At 60.9% G+C, this 19,270-nt stretch overlaps 1 protein-coding gene across 9 annotated transcripts in view; it reads right to left on the bottom strand.

The window, feature by feature from the left end:
• HSPG2 (heparan sulfate proteoglycan 2) overlaps window positions 1-19,270 on the bottom strand; it is a 110,109-nt gene that overhangs the window by 1,315 nt on the left and 89,524 nt on the right. For 6 of the 9 annotated variants that reach the window (XM_061394011.1, XM_061394038.1, XM_061394031.1 and 3 more), the window contains 31 exons: window positions 18,817-18,958; window positions 18,345-18,496; window positions 17,806-17,947; window positions 17,577-17,717; window positions 17,120-17,254; window positions 16,712-16,893; window positions 15,863-16,058; window positions 15,420-15,599; window positions 14,840-15,100; window positions 12,974-13,178; window positions 12,207-12,304; window positions 11,191-11,457; window positions 10,009-10,118; window positions 9,683-9,830; window positions 9,471-9,587; window positions 8,749-8,860; window positions 7,945-8,089; window positions 7,758-7,857; window positions 7,504-7,613; window positions 7,255-7,363; window positions 6,562-6,660; window positions 5,990-6,211; window positions 5,445-5,689; window positions 4,614-4,785; window positions 4,400-4,522; window positions 4,255-4,311; window positions 1,166-1,241; window positions 1,013-1,091; window positions 823-893; window positions 595-678; window positions 115-218 (listed from right to left, as the gene is read on the bottom strand). In XM_061394011.1, coding sequence (XP_061249995.1) covers window positions 115-218; window positions 595-678; window positions 823-893; window positions 1,013-1,091; window positions 1,166-1,241; window positions 4,255-4,311; window positions 4,400-4,522; window positions 4,614-4,785; window positions 5,445-5,689; window positions 5,990-6,211; window positions 6,562-6,660; window positions 7,255-7,363; window positions 7,504-7,613; window positions 7,758-7,857; window positions 7,945-8,089; window positions 8,749-8,860; window positions 9,471-9,587; window positions 9,683-9,830; window positions 10,009-10,118; window positions 11,191-11,457; window positions 12,207-12,304; window positions 12,974-13,178; window positions 14,840-15,100; window positions 15,420-15,599; window positions 15,863-16,058; window positions 16,712-16,893; window positions 17,120-17,254; window positions 17,577-17,717; window positions 17,806-17,947; window positions 18,345-18,496; window positions 18,817-18,958 — 4,384 coding nt within the window. Of the gene's footprint in view, window positions 1-114; window positions 219-594; window positions 679-822; window positions 894-1,012; window positions 1,092-1,165; window positions 1,242-4,254; window positions 4,312-4,399; window positions 4,523-4,613; window positions 4,786-5,444; window positions 5,690-5,989; window positions 6,212-6,561; window positions 6,661-7,254; window positions 7,364-7,503; window positions 7,614-7,757; window positions 7,858-7,944; window positions 8,090-8,748; window positions 8,861-8,981; window positions 9,116-9,470; window positions 9,588-9,682; window positions 9,831-10,008; window positions 10,119-11,190; window positions 11,458-12,206; window positions 12,305-12,973; window positions 13,179-14,839; window positions 15,101-15,419; window positions 15,600-15,862; window positions 16,059-16,711; window positions 16,894-17,119; window positions 17,255-17,576; window positions 17,718-17,805; window positions 17,948-18,344; window positions 18,497-18,816; window positions 18,959-19,270 lie in introns of those variants that run through there. The other 3 variants (XM_061394021.1, XM_061394078.1, XM_061394059.1) reach the window with 2 other exon arrangements.

Raw genomic sequence — 19,270 nt, 5'->3', positions numbered from 1 at the left:
GGAGCCCCGGGAGGGGCTCCAGCTCTGCTGGGGGGTGCAGGGGCCCCCAGTTCCCCCTCAGCACCCAGAGGAGCAAGGCCCCAGCCTGCCCCGAGGCCGGCCTTCAGGACTTACCGACGTAGATGCTGCCCTTGGTGTTGACCGCCACGTTCGGGCCGGGGGACTGGCCGCTCACCAGCTCCTCTCCATCCACCTGGATGGAGCCTCTCTGGCCCTCTCTGCATTGGAACGGGAGTCCGGCCCTCACCCGCTATTCCCCGTCCTCCCCAGCCCCATGAGGGTCCCCTCCCTTTATGACAGAGAGGTCCGCCTCCTGCTCCCCAAGCTTTTTCCTGTCCCCCAACCCCCGGCTGGGTGAGAGATCTGGCGCCACACACACAGCTTCCGAGCACCCCACCCGGATTTCCCCCATCCCCTGGGGTGCTCGTGTGCCCATCCCCGCCCGCTGTCTTGGAAGTCTGTGCTCTGGGTGGTGATCGCCCCGCTGACCCCGCCCTCAAATTCTGTCTCCCCAGAGCTCAATGCCTGCCCCCTCCATGTGATGGGGGAACTCTGGCCCCTCACCCCAGTGCCCGGGCGGGGGGGCTCCCTTACCGCAGCGCCGTCACACGATGCCACTCGCCATCGTTAATGGGGTCTTCGGAGACCAGGCGGGCCTCCCCGCTGCCCAGCTGGTAGCTGCAGGCACACAGGCCCCAGAGGGCATGAGCAGGGGGTGGGACTGGAGTGGGGGAGTTGGGGGTGTGGCTGGGGAGGGGACCGGAGGGAAAGCCAGTGAAGGAAAGGGGGGTGAGGGAAGGGAGAGGAGGGGCCGGGACCCACCTGAAGACAAGGTGCCCGTCCTGAAGCCCAAGACTGATGAAGTCCTTGCCTCGGCCGGACTGTCCCGTCTCCTGCCAGGGAAACACAGCGTCTCTGTGGCCCCAGCGGCTGTGGCCACCCCCTTTCTCTCTTCCCCGGCCACCAAGAGGCTGGGGAGCCTGAGGCCCCGGGCCGGACGCCCCACACTCACCTCGCCCTGCCAGACCAGGAGGCCGCTGGCAGTGCTGGTCCGAACCTCCAGCTCGATGGTCTCAGGCACCTCGGGGAGGCTGCGGTGGAGAAAGAGGGTGAGGGGGCAGAAGTCCCACCCCGGGCCCACAGACCTTCCCAACACTGGTCTTACCTCCTGGAGAAGATGCGGCCCGGGAGAGCGAGGAAGCCGTTGTCATAGAAGTAGGCTCCGTACTGCCCGGGGGCATCTGTGGAGGGGCAGTGGGGGCGATGCTGGGAGCCCCGCCCACCCCCATGGAGCATCCATCCCGCACAGGTACCCCTGACCTCTGTCTCCATCCCGACCTGTACTGCTCCTAAGGGGCTCTGAACCTGCGGCCCCTGGGGACCTAGGGGGCTGTGGGCAGAATTCAGGGGGCTCTGAACTTGGCTGGGAAAAGATTACAGTTCTGGCCTTGCTCACTTCTCCCTGAAGGTTAGCCGCTGCTTCAATTACGCAGGTAGGAGATACATTGAAGGTGACTCGGTCACCAGCGGGAGATTTCCTCACCCCCGTGGGGTAGTTACAAGCACTTAAAAACATTGTTTATGCTTATTGCAACTGTGGTAGCTGTTGGGACTAACAACCCTAAATCTTGTATTTAATGGTTAATAAAGAAGCAAAAAATATAAATGTTTTGATGAAAGTGAAAGGGTGAGTCACTCAGTCATATCCAACTCTTCACAATCTCATAGACTGTAGCCCACCAGGCTCCTCTGTCCATGGGATTCTCTAGGCGAATACTGGAGTGGGTTGCCATGCCCTTCTCCAGGGGGTCTTCCCAACCCAGGGATCGAACCTGGGTCTTCTGCACTGCGGGTGGATCCTTTACCACCTGAGCCACCCGGGAAGCCCTTTGATAACCTTGTTTCAGGACAATTGAAATTCATTTGAAATCCTACGTGCTTCATTCATTCTGTGCGGTCAACAGGTAGGGTGATCACCCATCCCTATTAACCGGTTCCTGTTCTGGTTCCTTTTTTTTGGCTGTGATGGGTCTTCCCTGTGGCCCTCAGGCTCTAGAGCGCACAGGCTCGGTAGCTGCAGCGTGTGGGCTTAGCTGCTCCAAGACATGTGGGATCCTAGTTCCCCGACCAGGGATTGAACCCACGTTCCCTGAATTGCAAGGAGGATTCTTAACCGCGGGACTGCCAGGGAAGTCCCCTGTCCTGTTTTAGCTCTGCAAGTCCCTCATTCCCAGAAGGCTCTCAGTCCTGAGCAGACTGGGGCAGCTGGTCACCCAGGTCAGTAGCACGTAACGGTTCTGAACCCTTGAGTTCCCTCCCTCTTACAGACGGGGAGACAGGCTCAGGGTGAGGGACTTGCCCAGGAAGTGGGAAGCTGGATGGCAGCCCAGATCTTAAGGCTGCATCACCCACCCTGTGTGTGTGGCTATAACATTCCCAACCCTACCTGCTCAAAGCCACTCCATAGCAGCGCTGGCCCCTGGGGCCTGGCAGCTACCAGGGTAGGGGACACATCAGCGGCCTCCACCAGCTGATGAAGTGAGCAGCTAACAGTTACCGAGCACCTACTGTGTGCCAGTTACGGGGCAGGAAGTTTCACATCATCCAGCTACAAACATAATTTTTAACTGGATCCATGTCACAACCCTATGTCTTTGCTACAATTCACAAAAGCTAATATTCTGCATTTTTTATACTCTTGAGAGTCCCTTGGACAGCAAGGAGATCAAACTGATCAATCTTAAAGGAAATCAACCCTGAATATTCACTGGAGGGACGCGTGCTAAAGTTGAAGCTCCAAAACTTGGGCCACTGATGCGAGGAGCTGACTCACTGGAAACAACCCTGATGCTAGGAGAGACTGAGGGTTGTAGAAGCGGGCAGCAGAGGGTGAGATGGTTGGATGGCATCACTGTCTCAATGGACATGAGTTTGAGCAAGCTCCGGGAGATGGTGAAGGGCAGGGAAGCCCGGCGTGCTGCAGTTCATGGGGTCACAAGGAGTCGAACAGGACTTAGGGACTGAATGACGACAATATTCTGTGTCTGCTGTGGGCCAGGCATTGTTTGAAGCGTTTTAAATACAGTAAAGAATTTTATCCTCACACTAAATTTTTTCCAAAGTTTTGTGGAAGGATGTTGCTTCTTTCTATTTAATACATGAGGAAACTGAGGTACAGAGAGGTTAAGTGACTCACCCAAGTCACACAGGCAGGAAGTGGCAGGGCTGGGATTTGAATCCAGGCCCTTACCCACTAGACCACCACCTCTCCTATTGTATTAGTGATAAGTAAGATATGTATCTAGAAATCAGGTAGCACAAGCCCCGTAAATGATGTTCAATAAATACATTTTTAAATTGGAGTGTAACTGCTTTACAATGTTAGTTAGCTTCTGCTGTACCGCGAAGTGAATCAGCTATATGTATACTTACATCCCTTCCCTTTTGGACCGCCCCTCCCCCACCATCCCACCCATCTAGGTCTTCACAGAGCACGGAGCTGAGCCCCCCGCGCTATACCTCAGGCTCCTACCAGCCCTTTTTATGGTACACATGGTAGTAAAATCATCATCATTGCTTTTAAACAAACTGTGGACTGCTCGAGAACGAGGGTCCTGCCTTATTCATCGGACATTTACTGCTCCCGGGCAGGTATGGGCACACGCATGCCCTTGTTGCTTTATGCGTGAATACAGAGCAGAGAACAGAAGTGAGAGGAGTGTGCGGTCACCCAGCCTGCAAACACAGGGCGGACCCGGTGCTAGGCAGCTCGTCTCTCCTATGCTGTCTCTGCCCAGGGAGCCTCTCACCTGCTCATCTCTCCTTATGCTGTCTCTGCCCAGGGAGCCTCTCACCTGCTCGTCTCTCCTATGCTGTCTCTGCCCAGGGAGCCTCTCACCTGCTCGTCTCTCCTTATGCTGTCTCTGCCCAGGGAGCCTCTCACCTGCTCGTCTCTCCTATGCTATCTCTGCCCAGGGAGCCTCTCACCTGCTCGTCTCTCCTTATGCTGTTTCTGCCCAGGGAGCCTCTCACCTGCTCGTCTCTCCTATGCTGTCTCTGCTCAGGGAGCCTCTCACCTGCTCGTCTCTCCTTATCCTGTCTCTGCCCAGGGAGCCTCTCACCTGCACCGGTTTTATTTAGAGGCCAGGATGGAGCAGTGAGGGCGGTGGGTCACTGGAAGAGGAGCTGAGAGACCCAGAGTCTGGGAAGGACAAGTCTGCTCAGCTCCTCTGGCTGTTTATGCCCAGTACATACCGTTGCCCCCGCTGCCTTCAAGATGCCAGTCGGACTCCACCAGGCCGTGTGCAGAGCCTGTGGGGAGAGGCAGGCTCTGGTCAGTGGGCTGTCTCCAGCCCCTGGAGCCCTGAGGGGGAAGACGGAGAGAAGTCGGGGTGCTTACTGTGTTGGCAGCGTGGGCCTGAAAAGCCGGGGGGACAGAGGCAGTGGGTGCCCTGGCAGGTGCCCCCATGTAGACAGGGCTCGTGGAGCTGGCAAGGGTTCTCCTCATGCTCACAGAGGTCTCCTGTGGGTCGGGGCAAAGGTGAGTGGGCAGGGGCCGCAGCGGGCGCTGCCCACCCTGTGCCCCCTCCCTCCCAGCCCAGGGGCTCCCCCACCTTTGAAGCCATCTCGACACAGACACTGGAACTCGTACTCGCCCGCGGGCATGCACGTGGCACCGTGGCGACAGGGCTGGCGCTCACACGGCGAGCTGTCATAGCACTGCCCGACGCCCTGGCTGCCCAGGAAGCTGTAGGTGAGGTCCAGCCGCTTTCCGTTCACTGACACCTGTAGGCACAGGCACACAGAGGGACCTGAAGAAAGCAGCGGGCAGAGGCACGGGTGTGCCAGCAGACGGAGGGCATCAGGGGACCCCAGGCTCCAACCTGAGCAGTGAGGTGGGAGACTAGGGCAGGGAAAGTGTGAAAGTCGCTCAGTCGTGTGTCCGACTGTTTGCGACCCCATGGACTATACAGTCCATGGAATTCTCCAGGCCAAAATACTGGAGTGGGTAGCCTTTCCCATCTCCAGGGGATCGTCCCAACCCAGGGATCGAACCCGGGTCTCCTGCATTACAGGCGGACTCTTTACCAGCTGAGCCACCAGGGAAGCCCAAGAATACTGGAGTGGGTAGCCTTTCCCTTCTCCAGGGGATCTTCCCAACGCAGGGATCGAACCCAGGTCTCCCGCATTGCGGGCAGATTCTTTACCAGCTGAGCCACCAGGGAAGGAGGAACAGAGTCCAGGGCCTGCTGTGCGCCCGGGAAACACCCATCACAGCGGTCCCGCCTCGGGACGACTTTTGAAAGCAGGTGCAATCATCCCATTTCACAGAGGAGGAAACTGAGGCTCGGAGGGGGAAGCGTCCAGTCCCCAGCACCCGGGCTGACTGCAGACGAAGCGAGGCCGCCCCGCCTTCCCTGTTGGTGGTCGGGAAGCCTGCTCACCTCACCCACACAGCCGTGGAAGCGGGCGCTCATGTTGGTGGCCGGGGGCAGCTGCACGGCTGGCTCCACGCCGCCCAGGTAGAGCAGGGTGTGCAGGTTAAGGCCCTGGCTCTTGCCAGGTGAGGAGCGCAGCACGGGCCGCCCGCCATTCACCTGCAGGCTGCCATCCTTGTTGAGACGCTCTGCAGACACGTGGTGCCAGCGGCCCAGGGCCAGTGGCTCGGCGCTCCGCAGGACAGCCAGGCCTGGGGAGGATGCCGGGCAGTGTTGGCACGTGGATGGGCCCCCCTGCCCTGGCCCGCCCCCCTGCGGGAATTTGAGCAGGCACAGAACCTCCTTCAGCCTCTCTGTGCCTCCTGAGGAACCCCCAAAGAGGTCTAGGGACTCGAATCGAGTCAGACGGAGAAGGATGCAAAGATCAGGGGTCTCCTGTTGGTCTGACTTCAGAATTTATTCCTCCTGCCTCTTGGGGCCCCGGAGGGCCCGGGGAGTGGGGCATGGAGCCCGGTGCCCACAGCCTGTCTGTGTTTGGTATCTGCACTCACCCGAGCCCAGCTCGTATCGGAACTCCAGGTGGCCGCCGACCATCGCCAGGGACACGAAGTCCTCCACCGGCCCGCTCTTCCCTCCACTGAACAGCAGCACCCCGTCGGGCGCCAGCGGCTTGAACTCCACGTCCAGGCGCAGCTCGTGGTGTGTGTTGGTGAGAGCGGGCAGTGCCAGGTAGGAGTCCGTGCCCGACAGGGAGGGGGTGGTCACGGTCACACCTGCGGCAGCCACAGCTCAGCTGGGGCAGTGGGAACCCCGAGGTCCTGGGGGGCTCCGAGCAGGTAGCCTTCCTCCAGGACCCCTGCTCACCCCCACTGTCTAGTCTCAGAGGCTGGGGACCCATTGGGCAGTGGCTGCAGCAGTGGCCTTGAGACTCCCTGCCCCCTGGTGCTACAGAGCAGGCTGGTCTCCCATCAGATCGGGTTCCTCTCTGGGGCCCTTACTTAAGGAATTCAGGCTCCGGAATAACTGCATCATCCACAGGATCCGTCAGGGCCTCAGGGTGCCCTGCCCAGCTCCCCCTGTCCTCCCTGGGATCCCTGGGGTCTCAGGCCCCCGCTCTGCTTACCTTCCTCACACCTCATCCCTGAGCGGCCCAGGTGGCAGCGGCAGGTGTAGCCGTGGCCGTCGGGCCGGTTCACACATGTGGCGTCGGGTCCACAGGCCTCTGGGGGTGGGGGACACAGTGGGCAGTGAGGTGGGAGGGATATGGAGGTGTCCAGGGAGAGAGAGAGGGGTCCTGATGCCAGGGTTCTACCTACCGCAGCCAGGGCCTCGGCTGGTTAGCCCAGCCAGCCCAGGAGGGCTGCGTGGGGAGACGGGGGAGGGGGAAGGGACTTAGGCCAGGGGGATAGCGAGGTGGAGTGAGCCCGTGACTCCAGGTGTTGTTCCTGGAAGACTGCACCGCCCGCGCTATGGTGTGGGGGTGAGGAGTCCCTGGGAGGCGGCGGGTGGGGTGAGTGCCCTGGTAACAGGTGGTAGATACCCAGGAGCGGTGATGGGGGCCAGGGGCCGTGCCTGGGTGCAGCGAGCGGGGTGAGGCCTTGGGTGGCAGAGATGCGAGGCGGAGGGGAATTGGTGTAAGCAGTGATGGAAGTCAGAAGCCAGGAAGGTCTAAGTACTTGGGGGAGGACCCACGAGCATGGTGAGTACTCAGCCGCTGGGGGGGCAGGGGGTGGTTGAGGGTGGGTATGGAGGCGCAGTGACGGGCAGAGGGAATAGGCTGGCGTGGCAGCCACGAACGGGGCGGGTGGGTACCCACCTGGGTGGCAGTGCAGGGCCTGTGAGTGCTCACAGCGGCTCCCGGTGAAGCCAGCTGGGCACACACACACGTAGCTGCTGCTCTCCGAGTCCTGGCACTGGCCCCCGTTCTGCGAGGCAACCCCCAAAGGTCAGGCCAAGGACACCCTGGCCTTCCCCTGCTTCCCACGGGGTTCAGGAGCGGGGTTCCGTCACGGCCGAGGGCAGTGGCTAGGGGCAGCCGGGAGGAGGGTGCGGCCTGGAGGGTCACCTGGCAGGGCCGGTCCCGGCAGGTGGGGCAGTGGGAGATGCCATGCGCCGTGAGGTTGAGGTCGTGGAAGACGATCTCCTCGCCTTGGATGCGCAGCTCTCGGACACAGCCTGGGGGTGGGGCGGGCGGACAGGATGAGCCAAGGTGGGGTTGCCCGGAGGCCCGGGTGACCACGTCCTCCTGGGTGACCACTGGCTCGGCCAGCCCGGGGGGAGGTCTGGCCAGGGCTGCAGGCGGGGGGCAGGGGGGCTCACCTATGAAGCCGCTGCTCAGCCCCGCCTTGGGGATGGCGCCGTAGTCGGGATAGCCGCCCAGGTAGAGCTCCTCGTTCAGGTCCAAGCCCTGGAACTTGCCCTGGGCAGAGGGGACATGGGGAGTGGCAGCCGGGCTGGGCGGAGGTGGGAGAGAGGCCAGGCCTAGGGGGACGGGGCTGGGTCTCACCTGCGAGGTGCCATTGACCGGCGCCAGGCTGCCCACGATCAGGGAGCCCTGGGTGAGGCTTCGCAGTAGGGTCACAGTGTGGAACTGGCCCAGGGCCAGCGGCGTGGGGTGGCGGATGGTAGCCATGCCCGAGCCTGCGTCAAACCTGCTCCGCGGGGCAGGGGTAAGGGGACAGGGCAGGAGAGAGAGAACGTGGGGTCTGTAGGGAGGGCCCCAGGCAAAGGGGTCGACGCCACTGACCGCCTCCCCGCCCGCCCCACCCCTGCCCCTCCCCAAGCCTTCTCCCCCTTACACTGTTCCCTGGGAGCTTGTCCAGAGCTGCCCCTGGGGCTCCAAGTGTGCCTGGCTCCAGGCCCCTGCAGCCTAGCATGTGGCCTCACTGCTCGTCTGAGGACCCTCTCTGCAATCACGTTTCTTTCCTTCTTAGTTTGCGGCTGGTGTCCCCCAACCGGGACATTACATTCCCACAAGGACCAGAATTTGATCCGTTGTGTTTATCTCTCTATCGGTGCCCGGCACACATTCAGAAATGACTGCTGAATGAATGAATGAATGAATGAAGGAGTTCTGGCCAACAGCCTTGCCCTGGAAGGTAGCTCTCAGCATCGCTGAGTATTCAAGCTGCAGTTTTGTGCAGGTCAGAGGCTGGTTCCTCCACCACCGGCCAGTGGGCTGTGCTGACCCTGGCAGAACGGAGGTCATCGAGGATAACAGCCACATCTCCTTCTTCCAGAATGCCCCTGATCGAAAGTCCTGCAGTCTAGTCCCCCAGCCCCCATAAATGGGGAGGGTGAGGGTTCTCACCGGAACTCGGGCCTCCCGCCCACGAGGCCGAAGGAGATGAAGTCGGGCTGCCTGTTGGCCAGGTTGGCAGGGCTCCCTGGGATCTGCTTCTGCCCGTTGTATAGCAGCATCCCTGGTGGGCACAGCTGTATGAGGGCCTCCCCGTCCACGCCCCCACCCCACCGCCCCCACCCCAAGCTGGGGAGCCCGCCCCTCCCTCGGGCACACCCCACGCAGCCAGGGCATCTCACTCTCAGGACAGGACCTCAGACAGAAAGGCCTTGCTGAGAGTCCCTAGAAAGAAGCTGAACTTGCTCCACTTATGAGGGAGGGTCAATCTGAAGAAGGAGCGGGAGGCAGAGAGACTCACCGGAGTAGAGAAGAAGGCCTGGACAGTGCAAGTCAGAGACCCGTAAGAGGAGGGAGGAGACAGATGAGCGAGAGAGAGAGAGAGAGAGAGAGAGGAGGAAAGGGTGAGGGGGGGAGGAGGGAGGCAGAGCGGAGGTGGGGCAGGAGGGTGGGGGCAGTCGCATCATGGCAGACTTGGAGGCGGGAGGCTTGGGTGCAGGCATCTCAGAGGAGTGGATGGAGAAGCAAGGCGGAGGAGAGAGCCAGAGAGGGGGGGCCCGGCAGGTCTGGGGGCCCCGGGACAGGGGGGTCCGAGGACCAGCGGCTGCCAGGGCTGGTGCCACGCTGGCGGGACTGCGGAGATCCCCAGCGTCAGCTCCGCTCCCGCGGCTCACCATCCGCGGAGTCCGGCCGGAAGGTGATCTTGATCTCAAACTTCCTGTAGGCGTCCTTGATGGTGGGCAGCGGCAGGAAGGAGTAGGGGGTCTGCGTGAAGTAGGGCACCACGCGCTCTGCGGGCAGAAAGCACAGTTCCAGACCACACTACTCCGGGTGGGGGCAGGGTGTGGCCGCTCCCCCGGTGGGGGTGGGGGGTGTGTGGTCTCACCTGGCACCTGCAACTGGGCGAAGGCCTTGACCTTGCCCTGGCGGTTGGTGGCGGTGCAGACGTACGTGCCCGCATCCTGGGGTTGGACCGAGGGCAGCAGCAGCATGTGGTTCTCTAGGCGGCTGTCGGGCGGCAGGTTCCCGTCCAGCTGCAGACACACCAGCACTGTGAGCCCGGCTGCGGCCGGCACCTCCGTGGGGCCTGCCTCCCAGCCCCAGCCTGAGGCCCCCACCCTCAGACCCGGAGCGCGGACTCTGGGCCAAGCCTGAGGGTCCTGGGGACAGCGCCACTCAGGCAGACCTGCCGGCCCCCTGCCCTGCAGTTACCTTGCTCCAGGTGATTTCAGGAGCGGGGTAGCCAGAGACCATGCAAGGGAAGACAGCTGTAGAACCCGCGGGCACGCGGACCTCAGGGGGCGTTGAGATCTGGGGCAAGGCTGAGAGGAAGGAGGGGGACGCAGGCTGTCAGCCTGATGGCGGCCACTGCCTGACTCGTTTAATCCTCACGCCTTCCCTGGGAGGGAGGCACTGTCTCCCCGTTTCACAGATGAGGGAGCTGCGGCTGGGAGGCAAAGGAGCCGTTCACTCCTGGCTGCAACGATGGAACCTGGCAGAGCCAGGGCTTGGGGACGTGTCCAACTGACTCCACAGACTGAACCTCGAAAACCCACCGGGCTGGAACATTGTGCAGCCCTTGAGGGACCTGAAAAGGGGGTACTAGGGCAGCGGGGGTGAGTTTGGGGGCGAGTCAGAGGGCCTGGGGTGAAAAGGAATAGCTTTTGAAGAACACACAGATTGTAACTGCCTGGCATCATCTATGCCCGTGTTTCAGTTCTTTGTTTTAATTTTAAAATCTTTAATCTTTTTTGCCATGCCACGTGGCATGTGAGATCTCAGTTCCCTGACCAGTGGACTGAACCCTCACGCCTGGTAGTGGAAGCATGAAGTCTTAACCACTGGGCCACCAGGGAAGCCTCAAGTTTTACTGTCTCGTATATCTGCTTTGTGTCTGTGTTGTCTCTGCCATCAGTGTGGGCTACAGGCGCTCCTCACAGAGCAGGCAGTCCTTCAGGTGAGGACTACGCGTCTGATTTTCTCCTGATGCCCCGTGGCACAGGTTTCCCTGCGAGTTCCAGCTGCCCCAGAGGACCACTCACGTCTATCCCCTGCTGCACCTGCTTGTTAGGAAAAGTGAAAGTGAAAGTGGCTCAGTCGTGTCCAACTCTTTGTGACCCCATGGACCATACAGTCCATGGAATTCTCCAGGCCAGAACACTGGAGTGGGTAGCCTATCCCTTCTCCAGGGGATCTTCCCAACCCAGGAATCAAACCGGGGTCTCCTGCATTGCAGGGGGATTCTTTACCAACTGAGCTACCAGGGAAGCCCTGCTTGTAAGGAAACCCGCTCCCTAAACACCCTGAGCTGAAACTCCCCGCACGAGCGGGAAGAAGGAGGAGGGCAGGGTGGGCAGGAGACGGCCAAGCACCCCGGCCCCCACCGGCCCTCACCTTGCACGAGCAGCAGCACGTGTGACTGAGTGGTGCCTGCGGCGTTGGTGGCGGTGCAGCGGTACTGCCCGGCGTCGGCCAGCTCCACGCGGGCGATCCTGACGATGCCTCCGCTCTGCACGATACCCGGCCGCAGGCGCCCGCCCACTTTGCTCCACGTCACCTGGGGCTTGGGGTCCCCCAGGGCCAGGCACTCGAACTCCACGGCGTGGCCAACCACCACGGACTGCATGGAGGTCCGGATGTTGATGAGTACGGATGGCAGAGCTGGGGAGGACGGCAGTAGATGGGGTGAGGCCGGCTGGCTGAGGCCCGGGCTCTGGGAGGCCGCAGACGACCCCGGGACAGGTGGACACTGCAGCCGAGGCCGCCATCATTTCGCTTGCCTTTTCCTGTGCCCACTTCTCAGCACACTCGTTAGCTCTTTCGTTCATTCACTTCCTCACGGGTGCATCCGCCGTCATTTTCACTGGTTTGTCTAAGCACCCACAAACTCCGCGCATCTTCCTTCTCACCGCCCTCTTTTGCAAGATTCATAAGCCCCCTTACTCTCTGCTAGTGAAAGTTGCTCCATCGTGTCCGACTCTTTGCGACCCCCTGGACTATACAGTCCATGGGATTCTCCGGGCCAGAATACTGGAGTGGGTCGCCTTTCTCTTCTCCAGGGAATCTTCCCAACCCAGGAATCGAACCCAGGTCTCCTGCATTGCAGGTGGACTCTTTACCAGCTGAGCAACCAGGGGAGCCCAGATCTAAGCAAGATACAGTCAAATAATTCTCTTTATTTGTACATATTCAAGGGGTTTCTTTGGAGAAGGAAATGGCAACCCACTCCAGTATTCTTGCCTGGAAAATTCCATTAACAAAGGAGCCTGGTGGCTACAGTCCATGCGGTTGCAAAGAGTTGGACATCAGAGTGACTATCACTCACTCAAGGGGTTTCTTGGGGAATATGGTCCCTAAGCCTTTCATCTCTGTCCCCTGCTCTTAGCAGAAGCCTGAAGCCACCCTCCTACCTTGGACAACCAGCTGGGCACTGGCCTGGGCCTGCCCCCATGGTCCCTGGGCCTGGCACACATAGGTTCCTTGGCAATTCTGGTCCAAGTTCTGGATTCTGTGAAGAAACAAATAAGACATCGATGAATAAAAACAATTGCTGAGAATATTTGGCAACTGTGTAGGAGTTAAAAGCTGTCAGAGATCACCACAGGATGTAAATTTCTAGTCTCCCCAGAACCCTGGGAGACAGGCAGGCAGGGTGAATGTCGCCACACCCATTTCACACCAAGACCTTCTAGTCTAGAGCTCAAGGTCACACAGTTGTCAGGCAGCAGAGCTGCAGTCTGGGCCACGTGTGTGTATCTGGCCCCAGACCCTGTTCCACTTGCCTTTAACAACAATAAGACATGGGCCACTGAGGACTGCAGCCCCTCCCTATGCTGAGCGCTGTGCTCAGTGCTCTGGGGTCTCGCATAACCCACTGCATGACAGACAGCCCGAGGCTCAGGGAGGTGAAGTGACTTCTCAAGGCCATCATTGCACGCTCAGCCCTCCCTGTAGGGCAGGGGTTCTAACAGCCCCACTGTTTGCCTGGGTGGGAGCCCCACCCCACTCACCGGAGCACCCCATCATGCACACTGTGTGCCTGGGCTGGGGCACCCCACCCCACTCACCGGAGCACCCCATCATGCACGCTGTGTGCCTGGGGGGGCCCCACCCCACTCACTGGAGCACCCCACCATGCATGCTGTGTGCCCGGGGTGGGGCGCCCCTCCCCACTCACCGGAGCACCCCATCATGCACACTGTGGCCGGGAGGCAGCGGACCCCCTTCCTTGACCCAGCGGAGCTGGGTGCCTGGGTCGCTGGGCACGACGCAGTGGAACTCCACGCTGGCCCCTATACTCTTAGTCTCCAGCTGAGGCGTGACCTGGACTGTGGGTGTGGATCCTGCTGGTGCGGGCGTGGCAGGGAGAGAGCCAGAGGGGCCTGCGGGGACAGGTACGAGGTTGTGAGAGTGTGTGTGTGTGTGTGATATCTCCGATGCGGCGCCAGGACCCGGGAACCCCCATCCTAACATTCAAAGGACGTTCTTCTCCCATTTGCCTCTCTGACCAGGGTAAAAAGACCTTTTACTGGCAGATTCATTTACCTGCTCACTTGTTTAATTATTTATTCAACACATATAAGGGTCTGTGGGGACTTCCCTGGTGGTCCAGTAATGAAGAAACCACCTCCCGAGGCAAGGGACGCAGGTTCAACCCCTGGTCAGGGAACTGAGGTTCCACATGCCGTAGGACAGCTAAGCCTGCAAGCCCCACCTGCAGAGCCTGGGTCACGACTAGAGAGACGACTGCACACTGCAATGAAAGGTCCTATGTGCTGCGGTTAAGACCCAACGCAGCCAAATAAGTGCGTATGAAAGAAAAAAAGTCTGTGAAGTGCTGGACTGTGCTTTCACAGGCTCCTGGACTTCGGGAGGGTTCAGTCTTGGAAAGATTCAGACATTTGAAGGAAGGACAGCAAAGGCTATTCTGACCCTAGTCTAAAACAGGAGGGGGCTTCCCTGGTGGCGCAGGGGATAGGAATCTGCCTGCCAGTGCAGGGGAACACGGGTTTGATCCCTGATCTAAGAAGATGCTCCTTGCCACTGAGCAACTAAGCCCGGGCACCACAACTACAGAAGCCTATGCTTTGGAGCCCAGGAGCTGCAACTGCTCAGCCCGCAGACCACAGGGTCTAAAGCCCCAAGAGAAGTCACTGCACCACAAGAGTAGCCCCCACTTCTGCAACTTGAGAAGGCCCTGCAAAGCAGTGAAGACCATCACAGCCAAAATCAATCAATCAATCAATAAGTGAATACAAATTTACAGAAAATAGGAAGATCCCAGGTGAGGGCACCTACCTGTCCGGGTAGGTGAGTGGGTCAAATGCATATTACCACCATTTACCAAGCGCCCACTACCTGCTCCAGGCTCTACATACATGTATCTTTCTAAGTCAGCCTTTGTGCTAGCCTCGTCCTCTCTACTCGACAGGATGAAAACAATGAAGCTTGAGATCCACTGACTTGGCCAAGGTCGCACAGGCATCAAGCCACGGAGCTGGGGCATTGAACCCAGGACCCGGGCTGACTCTGGCCCGGAGCTCCCGAGGAGACCACGGAGACGCTGGATTCCCTGGAAACCTGCTGAGAGCCTGGGCAGCTGGGGTGCTGCCCCAGCACACACTCCTTGTGGTCACCGTCTGGCATTTACACAGCCCGTTCTTGCTGTGGGTGGACAAGCCCGGAGCTGCTAGGTCCAGATTCAGGCCCTGCCCTGATTGTCCAGTCCGGCAGGTGAGGCAGGCTGGGGTACTTATGTAAACACAGCCTCCGGCAGTGTGAGGTCAATGCCCAGGAGCGGGGCGGGGGACACAGCGGTGAGAGCTACAGGTGCTGAGAACAGTGAGGCGGGTCTTTCTGGAGGAGGCAGGCCTGCCTCGGGCCTTGGGGAACAGGGGAAAGGCAGGAGTTCCCGCTAGAGTAATCAAGGGGGCGCTCTGTGCCCCAAGTGAAGCGCCAGCTATGGGGCAAGTGAAGGGCTCAGATGAGCGCCTAGAGGAAAAACGGACCCCTGTCCTGCCCAGCCCGAGCCGCGGCCGCTCACCTCGGACGAGCACCTGGGCGAAGGCCTCGGCCAAGCCCACCCTGTTGGTGACCTGGCAGCGGTAGCGGCCCGAGTCCTCGGGGGCTGCGGCCTCGAACAGCAGCAGCTCGTTCCTGGCGGTGGCGCCCGCCGGGAGGTGGCCACCCACGCGGCTCCACTGGAAGGTCAGCGGGGGTGTCCCGTGAGCCAGGCACTGCAGCTGCACGGCCTCCCCGGCTCGCACCGAGGCGTGCTCCGGGACGGTGGTGGCGTAGGGCGGGCCTGGGGTCGGGGGTGGGGGAGACACAGAGGTCAGGGCGGCAGCTGGTGCTGGGCCCCAGCAACTGGCCAAAGGGACCGGCGAAGCCGAAGGATGCTGAGCCCCGGGGACTGCGGATGAGGGCAGGCCAAGTCCCAGGCAGGCATATGCGTGCTAGGGGAGGGCAGGCTCCCGGGGCCTGAGGGGCCTGCGACCCTCCAGATGGGGCTCCTGGGGTTCCATCTGGGACGGATGTGGAGCCTGGCTGGGGGTGGTGAGGGGCGCTTGGACCTCCATGCGGTGCAGAGACGGTAGCCTGGGGAGGGCGGGCCAGGGCCTTACTCTCTACGTGCAGGACGACGGTGGCCTCCGCGTGCCCGGCCGGGCTGGAGGCGTTGCAGATGTACTGGCCCGAGTCCTGCTGGGCCACCCGCGGGATGATGAGCGTGTCGCCTTCCAGCCGGTGCTGCCAGGGCAGTGGGGAGCGCAGCTTGGACCAGTGGATGGTGGGCTTGGGGCTGCCTGTAGAGTGGACCAGCAGAGGTTGGTCTGGGCTGTCCCCCAGGATTGGCTGGGGGGCGGCATGGTCAGGAAGGGACCTGGGTGAGCTTGCTCCTTCATGGGGGCCACTAAGCGGGCCCCTCAGCCATCGCTGGGTGACTGCCCCCTCCCTGGGCATGACACCGTCTTTGGGTCTCCAAAGATGTCTAAATTCCGGGCCTGTGCCCCCGCCCGCCTCGTGGGCCCGCGCCCCCGCCCACCCGTGGGCCCGTGCCCGTCTGCACCTGTGGCTGAACAGCGCAGGGTGGCTGTGTGTCCGGCTTCCACGGTCAGCTCGACTTCTTCCACCTGGACCTGGGGGGCCCCCGGGGCCACGGCACCCGTGTCTACAATCACTTCCACTCGCTTCTGCGCCGTGCCCAGTGCGTTCTGAGCTAGGCAGACGTAGGTGCCCGCATCTGACGGTTTAGCTGATGAAATCTGGAAGAAGCAAGGGTCTTGGTTAGGGGGCCCTCGAGGGGGGTACCTTGGCGGCAGCCCCTAGCTTTTGGCTTGGTTTTAAACTCTTTCCTCTACTTGTTCATCTGTTTTTAGCTTTCCTATTTGACTGGCTACTTGAGGGCTCACATTTAAGACGTCCCACCAGTCCACACATTTACTTGTCTATCCAGTCACCCCACCCCTCTGTTCATCCATCCATATACCATCCACCCATCTACCCTCCCACCCATCTATCCACTCATCCACCCATCTACCTACCCACCCACTCACCCATCTACCCACTCATCCATCCACCTACTTACCCACCCACCCATCCATCTATCCATCCATCTACTCACCCATCCATCCATCTACCCATCCACCGACCCATCCATCCATCCACCCACCCATCTATCCATCCACTGACCCACCCCACCACTCATCCTTCAATCCGTTCTTTCCTCCTTCCCTTTTCTCCACTTTCCTTCTTTCTTCCTGACTGTCTTCCAATCTACCCATCATCCGCCTAACCCTCCCCTTCTCCATCAATTCATCACCCATCTGGTGACCCACCACTCTCTCCTCCAAGTATCTGCTCAAGGATGGGCTCTGACTGGGCCTCAGATCCAGAGATGAGACCTCCCTGGCCTCACCTGCAGTACTGTGTGGCTGTCCAGGAGCCCATGCGCCCGCTGCTCCAAGTGGGTGGGGGCACCGATCCGGGTCCAGCGAGCAGAAGATCGGGGCTCCCCGGAACTGACACACTCCAGGGTGACGTCCTTCCCCAGCTTCACCCGCACAGGGCCCTCGGGGAGCACGGACACCACAGGGGGCCCTGTCCAGGGGAGCGGCACGGCTGATACACACGCGGGGCCCTGCCGATCACGTGCCCTGTCACAGCCCCCTTGTCGGCAGCTGCCAGTGGGCACTGGTCCCCCCACTGAACCCACGTAGGGACCGAGGCTCAGAGATGGAGAATGCCCAAGAGAGAGGCGAGGGGCAGAGGTGGGAATTGGGGCTGGAAACAGGAAGGCAGAGCCTGCGGGGTCGAAGGCCCTCACCATGCACGCTGAGGCTCACAACACTCTGGGCCACGCCGTAGGCATTGGAAGCCACGCAGCGGTAGGCACCGTGGTTGCTGGGCCGGGCGCCCACGATGGTGATGATGGAGCCATTGGGGCTGATGCGGACGTTGTCTGGCATCAGGGAGGGTACGGTCAGTGAGGGTGTCCTCCTGCCTGGGAGCTGCCAGGAGGCGCACCAGCGCCCCGTGCCCCAACCCCTCTGGTCTGGGTGTATCCAGCTCACGAGGTCCCAGGCATGGCCAATGAAGATGGAGACACTTCTGGGTCCGGCCCTGTCCCCATCCACATTGGGACACCCAGACCCCAGGGAGAAGGGCTTTACCCAGGGTCACACGGTGAGTTTGGTGCCAGGGTCCCCTCCACCCAGCCTCCAGTGGTGGTCATCGTGCATTCGTACCCATCTCCAGCCCCCCCTGCACCCGGTCCAGCTCACCCTCCAGCTCCTGGTTCCGAGTCTTCCACTCAAGGCTGATGGGGACTGCCCCATCATGGACGAGGCACTTGAAGCTGGCATCTTGGCCCTGCTGCACGGTGCTGCTGGGCGGGTCAATGGAGATCACAGGGCTCCTAAGACCTGGGGGGCAGAGGGCTGGGCTGGGCAGGGCTGTGTGGGTTCCAGGGTCTCCCCGCCTCCCCTGGCCCATGGTGTCTGCCTCACTCACGGTAGGAGGACCCCGCGCTGGGTGGGACAGTGATGGTGAAGGAGGCTTCCTGCTCGGACCCTGAGCCGCCAACCACGCGGCACACGTATTCTCCAGAGTCAGACTGGGAGACGTGGTGGAGCCGTAGCCGGGAGCCGTGGGTCTGTCGGAATGATGAGGGGTGGCCGTCATGCCAAAGCACTTGGGGCAGGGCAAGCCCCCGAGCCCAGCTGTGCCAGTGTGTAAAGAGTTCTCCCTTGGGTCTCAGGAGCTCAGAGCTCCAGCTGGAGAGGGGAGGGTGGTTCACAGACACCTACAAGCCCAACATATCCCCTTTGTAGAGGGGGAAACTGGCTCAGAAGATGATTCAGCAGCAGAGCCAGGAGAAGAACCCAGGTCTCTTGACTCTCCGGCTGGTGATAACTCCTTGCAGGAAAGCATTTGATCCCCTGGGGTCCCCAAGCAGGCCGGGGTTTGTATGGAGAAGGTCGAGGAGGCAGAAGGTAACCGCAGGTCAGACCTGGCCCACTCTGGATTCCTCCCCATCCAGGGCCCCGTACCTGGTGCCGGGCGGGCAGGCTGCCCCCACGCTTGTGCCAGGTGACCTGGGCGTGGGCCTGCCCGGGGACCACGCAGTTCAGATCGACGGTCTGCCCTTCGGTCACGTGGGAGGAGGAGGCCTCGATGTGGATGGGCTGGGCGAGTCCTGGGGCTGTGGACACAACGGGCGGTGGGTGAGAAAGCCGAGGCTCTGGGGGTGCAGGCAGATGCCGAAGGCGGGGGGCAGTGAGCGCCAGCCGGTGCTCCTTGGAGGTGCGCTGGCTTCAGAGCAGCTGACGTGGCTGAGTGCCGCTGACTTAAGAAGAGTCTTGGTCCCCTGGGGGCTGGGGTGCCACGTGAGACCTTGGTCCCCAGTGGTTGGGGACCTTCCTGCAGCCAAGGGCTAGAGCCCTGTGGGAGAGCAGGAGGAACAAGGCCAGGAAGGGGCCCCAAGCCTGCGCCCCAGCACCACCCGCGGCTCTTGTCGCTCACCAGGAATGGGACGTGGGCTGGAAGCCTCGATTGTGACCAGGACGGAAGCCTCCAGGGTGCCCGAGCTGCTGGACACTTGGCAGGAGTATTCGCCAGAGTCGGCTGGGGACACGTGGTTCAGCCTCAGCAGTGGGCCGTGGACCTGGCCAGGGTGGGGAGAGTGAACTTGGCGGGGGGTGGAGGCCGGTGGCCAAGTTTTTCAGTTGCCCCAGCCCTGACACCCGTCCCACAGAACCGTCACGGGCCACTGCGGAGGCGGTCTCCTGCCAAAGGCGACCCCCTTCTGACATTAGACACTGCAGAGGATGTTTTCTGTTACATTTTTCCTGGCAGGAGCAAGCAGTGTCATGAGTAAGAGTGTTCTTTTCTGTTTTTTTGTTTGTTTTTTTAATTTTTGGCTGTACTCTGTAGCATGTTGGATCTTAGTTCCCCAGCCAGGGATTGAACCCATTCC

Source organism: Bos javanicus, chromosome 2, assembly GCF_032452875.1.
Source record: "Bos javanicus breed banteng chromosome 2, ARS-OSU_banteng_1.0, whole genome shotgun sequence".
Lineage (NCBI taxonomy): Eukaryota > Metazoa > Chordata > Mammalia > Artiodactyla > Bovidae > Bos > Bos javanicus.
Note: the sequence above shows the minus strand (reverse complement) of the source record. Positions and strands in the feature narration are given on the sequence as shown.